At 44.1% G+C, this 9,409-nt stretch overlaps 3 protein-coding genes across 3 annotated transcripts; all 3 read right to left on the bottom strand.

Moving 5' to 3' along the window:
* Positions 1-14: 14 nt before the first annotated feature.
* On the bottom strand, positions 15-628 carry EV420DRAFT_1649426 (uncharacterized protein; the record flags this gene model as incomplete). The annotated part of the gene is made up of 3 exons (XM_060478310.1): positions 15-54; positions 114-424; positions 482-628. Coding segments are annotated over 3 exons (498 nt in total), but the record flags the coding sequence as incomplete, so codon positions are not given.
* A 688-nt stretch (positions 629-1,316) lies between these two features.
* On the bottom strand, positions 1,317-1,996 carry EV420DRAFT_1649425 (uncharacterized protein; the record flags this gene model as incomplete). Its single annotated transcript, XM_060478309.1, has 3 exons — positions 1,317-1,420; positions 1,486-1,773; positions 1,837-1,996. 3 exons carry the CDS (start codon positions 1,994-1,996, stop codon positions 1,317-1,319), a joined length of 552 nt encoding a protein of 183 aa, XP_060324639.1.
* Positions 1,997-2,240: 244 nt separating this feature from the next.
* Positions 2,241-3,292, bottom strand: EV420DRAFT_1485116 (uncharacterized protein; the record flags this gene model as incomplete). Its single annotated transcript, XM_060470160.1, has 4 exons — positions 2,241-2,431; positions 2,492-2,723; positions 2,952-3,113; positions 3,170-3,292. 4 exons carry the CDS (start codon positions 3,290-3,292, stop codon positions 2,241-2,243), a joined length of 708 nt encoding a protein of 235 aa, XP_060324638.1.
* Between the last annotated feature and the right edge of the window lie 6,117 nt (positions 3,293-9,409).

Here is a 9,409-nt window from a genome sequence, read left to right as displayed (position 1 = left end):
GAGGAGTCCTCGACGATGGCCTTTGACTTGGGCAGTTTCTTTCCCTTCTTAGGTCTAGAAATGAAAATTGATTGAATACTGGTGATCTCGACGATAGGTAGCAGTCCACATACCGTGGCCTTGGCCTTCCCTTTCGTAGATGAGGTTTCGCTGATGAACCATCAGCTGCAGATGAAGCAGCAGCTTGCCCAGTAGCAGCATTCGCCTTAGCCTTGGCTGCCAGTACAGGGTTAGACAGTTGAGCTCGACGCTCGTGATCTGCATGAATTTGCCCAGTAAAAGCACGAACGATATGATAATCTCCGAATGGTTGAGTGCCGAGGTGAGCCTTCTGAAGGCGCTCGAAGACTTGCTTGAGACGGAAAAGCAAGTCCTCCAGCCCCTTGTTGCCGAAGACGTGGCCAGGAGACCATGTAATCTCGACCTATAATACCATTGAAGACTCCGAGATCGCATGCGAATGTATAGAGAAAAGACTGACACCTAAACCAAACAGTTTCTTGCATTGCTCGAGCTGCTTGCCGATGTCGACACCGAGTTTCAAAGAGCTGGTCACAGAAACACATGGCATTGTTGGCCTTGGCGATGAGAGTGGCGAGATCAATGGGAATTCGGAGCTGGTGGACATGGTGAATGTGTGTAATAAGTGTGTAGACCAGAGTGTAAAGAGCGTGGAGTGTTCTAAGTCATCAAGGCGAGTTGGAATGATTTCTACTTCAACGAGGATGTTGATTTTTATAGTATGGGGGAGGGGTTGACACAGAACTCTGAGATTAGAGAAAATTTTTGTGGAATTCACATTCCTAGAAAATATATATGAAGCATACATGTGTTTAACTACCTAGCCATACAAATAAGCGCTCGAGGACTCCTAAAATACAGAAATAAGAGCCGGCTGAACTTAGAAGAGATCGAGCGATCACTTTTGATTTAACTTGGTAACTACCGAGATCAGGCACGGAGTGTCTGGTGACTTAAAATAACCCAAGTCTAAAAATAAGGCAAACAGTAAATAGAACTAAGTCATCGAGGTAACCTAAGAAGGCACCTAGAGGTGGTTAAATTCTTAAAAAGATACCTTACACTCTTAGAAGATTGCACAGAAGAGGACAAGATGAAATATATTTATTCATTTAAAGGCCAAGGTGACCGGCTGGTTAGACATATATAATTCTGCCCGAAGGTGCACTGCACAGACAATGAATACAGAAAAGAAAAGCCTGGAGGCACAAGAAAACCAGGCAAAACCCAAGAGAAAGACCAAGGCCTGAGTAGATCTCGACAAGCAAGAAGGCTCGAGATACACGAGATTGAGATCATACTCCGACCTCTGCGTCCAAGTCTCTGTCGGCATCCATTTCGCCACCACCCCCCTCTTTGCAATGAAGAGCTTCATCTCGCTCTGGGGAAGATGCATCGTCTGTCCAAAATAACAGAAGTCAGTAAAAGAAAGAAGAGAAGAAATGAGAACAGGGTAAAACTAACAACTCAATGAAAACAAAGAAGGACCAGTTTGGTCCTCATCCTCTGGATTTGTCGAGACTTCCACTTCTTGAGCAGAAAACCCGTCGAGGAGTCCGTTGACAGCTGATACATCAGTAACAAGAGACTCCTTGGCCACGACACGACCTTCATACTCAACGGTGTCCTGGATAACAGTGTCAATGTCCTTGCAAGTGTCACAAAGAAGCTTGGACAGATGGCCAGCAGTCTCACAGGCACTATCAAAGGCCTTGACCAAGTACTCGGCCATCCTGAGGAGTCGGTGAAGATCTAGAGGTTGTGATAAGAAAAACAATCAGTGTAAATAAAGGAAATAGTGAAGGAGGTACTTACTGTCAGGCGTTCTCTCCATGAATGGGTGTATTGAGATGTGTGCTCGGTACCGCTCTTGAGGACTAGCCTTGAATGAACAAACCACCTTCTTTCCCCTTTGACAGTTCCCACAAGGAACACCCCAGCCCATGAATTCACAGGGCTTAGACTGGCTGCCCATGGCACAAAGTGAGCAGGGAACCTTGGGCTAAGAAAACAGAAAAGACTATAAATGAAAAGAGTAACAAGAGATAGGAAATGGATTTATATCCATGGTCGCAGTAGCCAGCCAACAAACTTCATTGGCATCTACTGGCTGCATGGTGACCGGGTTGAAGGCAATATTTCATGCTGAAGAGAGTTTGTCAATAAAAACAAAAACGGATAACCAAGAAAGACTTACAAGGCACCTGGGTGGCAGCTTGTCAACCAAGCTGTGCCATGTGCTGTTTTGTCATCTTCTTCGGGAGCTCTGGGCTCTCATCACGAACATTTGAAGTCTCAACATGAGACTCCACGGCGGCAATTGCAGCCTCACGCTTCCTCTTCTCTCTGCGAGTACAAATAACTTGTTCCTCAACTACACCAACAGGCAAGTCGACAGGCAGAGGAACAGCTAGATGGGAAGATAAAAACAGAAGTTAACATTGAAAGAATGAAAGACAAAAAGAATAACATGCACCAGCAACAGAGTGACGATTGGGACCAGGTTTTGTATGCTTGGAAGGACTTCCCTGCAAAGCAGGGGGATGGAAAGGTTTCGCAACGACTACCAACTCCTCGTCAAGAGAGTTACCGGCATTGTCATCATCATCCTTATCCTCAGGCATGGAAGTTGGACCTGCCGTCTGGCCTTTAGTGAATTTTTGCGGTTTCTTGATGGAAACCATGCCTTTCTTTGACTTGGGCTAAATCAAGGTCAGATCTAGGTGACATGGAAAGAACTTAGAAAAGAAGTACTTGCCTGAGTCTTGCTTTTGCCCTTTGAAGAGGAACCAGACGGGGTTGGAACCGTTTGAGACAATCATGGCGTGAATTTTGGTGCTGGCTCGTTGACAGAGAAATGGGTGGCCTAGTCAGGGCGAGGAAACGAAAGTTAGTCGTAAAAGAAGATAAAATGAAGAGAAGAAACGCACGTAGGGCGCCTCATGAGGAGTCAACAACAACTCCTCCCACCGCTCATCATACATCTCCTTGGAAATCTCGATGGCCACCAAAGAAAGCATGTAGGCCAGGTTGAGGGTGAAGCCTCGATACTCAACGTTGGGCCACGCCCTGGCAGCCTTGAGAATACCAACCTAGATGCCGAGATTAGCATGTTCAACAATGGTCTCGAACAGAAGCTTGAACTCACAGCTGCTGGCACCACCTCTTTCAGTAGTCGCACACGATGCATGGCTGGAATCGTAAGAGTGGCCCCAGGCGAGAACATGGGAGTCAAAGCAGGCCAGAGGATATGAAGAGTTTCGAAAGACATTGGAAGCACATGAGAAAAGTAGAAAAACAAAGACTAGAAAAGGGAGATGGTCACGTAGTAGGCGTAGACAGATCTCGACGAGTAGGGAAGCAAAGAAAAACAAACGGAGTTGCTTTGAGAAGACTTCAAAATAAAATTAGAAGTCTGCCTCGAAGGCTGTTTCCTGGCTACAGGCTGAGTCTGAACCCACAGCTGACACCAAGGACAGACCTGTGAAGGGCTAAGCAAGAAGAATCAATACAAGCATGAACAAAGGAATTCATAACAAGTTCACTAAGAATAAAGATGGACGCAACGTGAATTGAACTAAAAATAAGTTTAATATTGATCGCGGCTGTCAAACCCTGAAAATCATGATGAAACGCTGATTTGTAAGACAACATGAAGATACCCCATGGGGATTTCAAATGCGAAGTGCGAGAACATCTAGGATTCTACAGAGAACAAATAAAGAAGTACCATGGCACTCCATTACTGAGTCTCGACAAGACACAAGTGACTAGGGACAGTCACTATTATAGTAAGGGGGAGATGATATGCCTGATATCAGGCTACCCATAGATTTTGCAATTTTACATCAGTTTATGCAATCTACAAGCAGTACAGAGAGCTACAGTGGAGGCTTCATGCTGGTAGCTAAATACTACATAAAGAATGAAAGCATGGCAGTACAGAACGGACTTAGAAACAACATCTCAAAGAGTCAATTCTACCAGCTGTCAACACGCCAAGCTAAGCCCTACCTAAACAAGACTATTACAGTCAAATCTTGGGGACTCATCTGTATGGAGTATAAAAACCAAGAAGTTGAAGAATGGAATGAACTAGATGCCTCGTCACCTCAACAAGTAGAAAGAACCTGTCAAGAAAAATTGCTAAGTCAAGAAACAGATCAGCTTTTGAGATCAACTCAGGCTAGGAAAGGAATAACCTTGGAAGAATGAATAGCTGCGTTGGGTACCGAGATGACTGACCTTGATCATGCAGCGATCAACAGAATATAATCTCGGACCTGCAGTCGATCGCAATCAGTGGTTACATCCTCAAGATCCTGCGCATACCACAGTATTCCATACATACGGCACGTGGCAAGCCTTGCAGATGGAAGAAGGAGCACCCACAGACTAGTAGGGCACTCCTCGGTGACAGAATAACCCAGTGCAGTCGTGTTGAACTGAATAGAAACTACAGAATGGCGCAATACTTGTAGAATAGTGACTCACCATTTGTATTAATTCCAAAGCTCGTACCATAATTACTGTAGATATGGGCTCCTATACCTAGAACATGAATTGTATAAATTAGCAGCGACTAGACACATAACGGAAGGAAAGCATTCCCCCGCATTTGTGCTAGTAGCCTGTATAGCTACCTAATCAATCACTGGTTTTATTGCATATCCTCAACTGAAGTGAATTAAGTTACCAAAGTCAACCCATAAGGGTGACTACAGTAATCTAGAAGAGTTAAGTAGGAAGTAGAGCCATCCCCGCATTTGCACCTTGCTAGTTAATTGAACTGCTCCACAGACAAAGGCCTCGTGCCCTCTCTCTCTGAGATTAGCAATCTAGATGTACTGAGTCGACTTTAAGTCAAAAGACCTCATCTAGTTGAAGTAAAATAAGCCCTAGAATGCTTTAAGTTCGAACAATTGTTGAATTCAAGGAACTCCAGAGTCTGTGTACTCTTTGCAAGTCTTGTACTTGAAGTCAGAACCTGCACGTTCTTTGTAGAGTGATTTTGCACTCTTTGTAGACCTCAGAGTCTTTGGTTGTTTGATTATTTGAAGTGTCTGCTAGAAGCTCTTCTAGACGATGTCAAAATGAGTATAACTTGCTCGACTATACCTTACAAAACAAGTTCATAAAACCCCGCTATCGTGGACTAGTGTACTTTGTGTAAAACACATCAAAAGAAGAATTGAAGTTGTTTTCAGACAAAACCCCACTAGATTATCTAAATCTAAGTACATCACGAGTGCTTCTATCATACTCACCCTCGAACTTATATACATTGGTGATAGTGTGTGTATGTGTGATTTAGTATCTAGATTGATGATCTAGATGCTAGTTTCATTTGCATGCTGCCTGTTACCAAGCACATCACCGATGTCCTTGATTAGCAATATCCTCGCTGACTGTGGCAAGGGTAGATACTGGGGAAAAATTGATATGACAAACTCATTCTTCCAGACTTTGGTACATCTGGATGATGTGAAATACACCGCTACACTCATGCCATTTGGGCTGTGGGAATGGGTAGTGATGCCAATGGGTTTGTGCAACTCTCCAGCTACTCACCAATGACGTGTTACGTTGGCTCTATGTCCATTCATCGGAAAGATCTGCCACATCTACCTGGACGACATCATTATTTGGTCAGCTTCATTAGAGGAACACTGCCGCAATGTGGACACAGTGCTGAATGCGCTGAAGGAGGCACAGTTGTATTGTTCACCAAAGAAGACATCCTTGTTCCTAACAGAGGTTGACTTCCTGGAGCACCACATTTCGAGGCAAGGGATTGAACCTGATGCTTCCAAAGTTGTGAAAATCCAGAATTGGCCAAGACCTCGCTCAGCAAAACACGTATGACAATTCCTAGCCCTGGTCAGATACGTTGCCGATTTCCTACCCAAACTTGCAGAATACACATCCATCCTGACTCCGTTGACCAAAAAACACTGTGACCACATGTTCCCAACATGGAAGAGTGAGCACCAGGCTGCCTTCGATGCTATCAAAAGGCTGGTGGTGGGCATGGAATGCCTCACAGTCATCGACCATGAGATCTCAGGCAACAATAAGATTTTCATGACCTGCGATGCGAGCAAACGTTGCACAGGTGCCATTCTCAGTTATGGAAAGACTTGGGAGACTGCTCGTCTGGTGGCTTTTGACTCAGTGGCCTTCAAAGGGGCACAGTTGAACTACCCAACACATGAGCAGGAGCTCACTATCATTCGTGCTCTCAAGCGTTGGCATGTGAACCTTCTGGGTACACACATTCATATTTTCACTGACCACAAGACATTGCAAAATTTCGACACACAAGCTGACCTGTCTAGATGCCAGGCTCACTGGATGGAATTCTTGGCTCAATACGAGTACATGCTGCACTATGTTGATGAGCCTCCAGGCTCTGTATGCTCAGAATTTGCGGATTTTACCAGATATTTAATTCCCCAGCCACCACACAAACCTACTATTTCAATCCCAGCAATATTGCTTAATGCTGCCAATTATCCTTCCCCACTTGTACCCCACATCAATTACGCGCCCCTTTCACTAATTCCACCAGTCTTCTTTCATTAATTCTGCCAGGCACCTGATTGTCGATCTCACAGATTTAGAATCCCATCTGATTGCCTAGCACAGCCGCAATTCCGCAGCACAGCCACAATTCTGCAGCTCAAATAGCAATTCCATGGCATTAGCTCTAATGCCATGACCTTTCCTCAGTCTTTACTAAGGCTGTTATACTGCCAAGATATTGCTGCAAGCATCTACTTCAGTACACTTGCTTCAATGTACTTTGCCACAGCAACACAGCAGCTCAAAATTCCAGAGATCGGTGGCATTCTTGCTAATCACTTCATCTATATGCGGTAAAAGCCATATGGGTGCTGTTACTTTCGAACCACAGTACACAGTAAAACTGTGTGGGTGCTGTTACTTTAGAACATTGGGAACATGTGTTTGGTATCATTTCTTACCAATCTATGTACTATGGACTTACTAAGGACTCACTTCAAGTATTCTAAATTTATTCCGGACTTGTAGTATAAAAGCTAGTATACACCATGGAAAATAGGTAGTTGCTAGATGGAAGTTACCAGACACTAGTTATCACACACATTATCGACCACCATCACCGCTTGTACTCACTAGGAGACAGACAATAACAGCATAGTCACTCCAAGTTATACTCTCTGTCATGGCTTTTCTTCTAACGGTATTGGTGTATGCTCATATTGTGCCAATACACGGAATTTGGTGTCCACAACTCGCTTTTATCTTTTAATCTGCCAGCATCATTTCACTTTCACCAGCCAGGATTGTTTTCATCAGTTTTCACCTTCTACATCACCACTGTTTTACCCAGCTCAGTTCAGGATCGTTACGTCCCCGTGTGGACTCAGATTAGGATCATTATTGCTGCCAGTAGCATCTGTCATGGAATTTCAGTCAACAGCTTCAGTATAGGATCATCAGTCATGGTATTTGATATCTTGCTGTCAGTTTCAGTATAGGATAGTCTCTGTGTAGACTCAGGATTAGTATCAGTTTCATTTTGCTGTCGTTAACCTCAGTATAGTTTCAGTTTCAGTCCAGCCCAGTCCCAGCCATCGTTTTGCCATCACTAGTTCCCACTCATATCATCGCCAGTTCATCTTATCTTTGTTTTACCACCAGTTTCTCATTTCTTGACTACAGTCTTCATCTCTTGCCGTCACGGTATTTGTTATCTTGCCAACAGTATTTCTCTTTGATGGCATTTTCTCTAATTCCATCAACATCGCCCATGGCTTTTACTAGTTAAATTGCTGTCACTTCATTCACGGTTTGCTGGTATTCCCAGTTATACCGGATTCCATTCCTTCTCGTCTATCAAGACCCTTCCCAGCTTACAGCCAACGTTTTCTAGTACTCGATCGTTAAGGGTACTACTTTGCTGACTGAAAAGTCACAGTGTATACTTGCATTCTTGAGAAATTCATCGCACGGAGGTGCACCGAAACACTCACACAACAACAAAGCCTTTATTGCTGCTACATGCCATTTGCCGTGAACTCCTCTAGAGTTTTGGTTTTTGCCGTTGCCACGGAAGTTTAGGCTCATCAACATAAAAGGGGAGGACAACACCATCGCAGATGCCTTGTCTAGGATGCCGGTCGACGATGAACCTTCCAATTTCCCTTCGGACTTCGCTGCTGTGTTCACTGTCCAGTCTGACCCCAAGATCTTGCGCAAGATCAGACTCAGCTATGTGGTGGATCCGTTCTGTTCCAGACTGGTGTCTGATATAGAGAATGGGTTAGCACTCTTGAATGCGACATTAACGGATGGCCTGGTCTACCTGGGAGACTGGCTCATCATTCCTCGCTTGGATGGCATCCCTGAACAGCTGTTCGCACTGGCACATGATGCTCTCAGGCATTTTGGAGGGGATAAGTTGTACACAGCAATCAGGAATTCCTATTATTGGCCTGGAATGAGAAAGGACCTCCTGGAATCCTATGTTCCCTCCTGCTCATTGTGCCAGCGCAACAAGTCTTGAACAAGCAAAGTCAATGGACCCCTGCATTCACTGCCTATCCCTGATGCTCGCTTTGATTCCATCGCAATTGATTTCATTGGGCCCTTGCCATCTGACAGCAATGTGGATGGTATTATGATGATGACTGATCACCTGGGTGCGGTGATGTGCTCGGTAATGGGCAGCACGCAAATGAAACTAGCATCTAGATCATCAATCTAGATACTAAATCACACATACACACACTATCACCAATGTATATAAGTTCGAGGGTGAGTATGATAGAAGCACTCGTGATGTACTTAGATTTAGATAATCTAGTGGGGTTTTGTCTGAAAACAACTTCAATTCTTCTTTTGATGTGTTTTACACAAAGTACACTAGTCCACGATAGCGGGGTTTTATGAACTTGTTTTGTAAGGTATAGTCGAGCAAGTTATACTCATTTTGACATCGTCTAGAAGAGCTTCTAGCAGACACTTCAAATAATCAAACAACCAAAGACTCTGAGGTCTACAAAGAGTGCAAAATCACTCTACAAAGAACGTGCAGGTTCTGACTTCAAGTACAAGACTTGCAAAGAGTACACAGACTCTGGAGTTCCTTGAATTCAACAATTGTTCGAACTTAAAGCATTCTAGGGCTTATTTTACTTCAACTAGATGAGGTCTTTTGACTTAAAGTCGACTCAGTACATCTAGATTGCTAATCTCAGAGAGAGAGGGCACGAGGCCTTTGTCTGTGGAGCAGTTCAATTAACTAGCAAGGTGCAAATGCGGGGATGGCTCTACTTCCTACTTAACTCTTCTAGATTACTGTAGTCACCCTTATGGGTTGACTTTGGTAACTTAATTCACT

Source organism: Desarmillaria tabescens (genome assembly GCF_030435595.1).
Source record: "Desarmillaria tabescens strain CCBAS 213 chromosome Unknown EV420scaffold_60, whole genome shotgun sequence".
NCBI lineage: Eukaryota > Fungi > Basidiomycota > Agaricomycetes > Agaricales > Physalacriaceae > Desarmillaria > Desarmillaria tabescens.
This window is presented reverse-complemented; position numbering and strand designations above follow the sequence as displayed.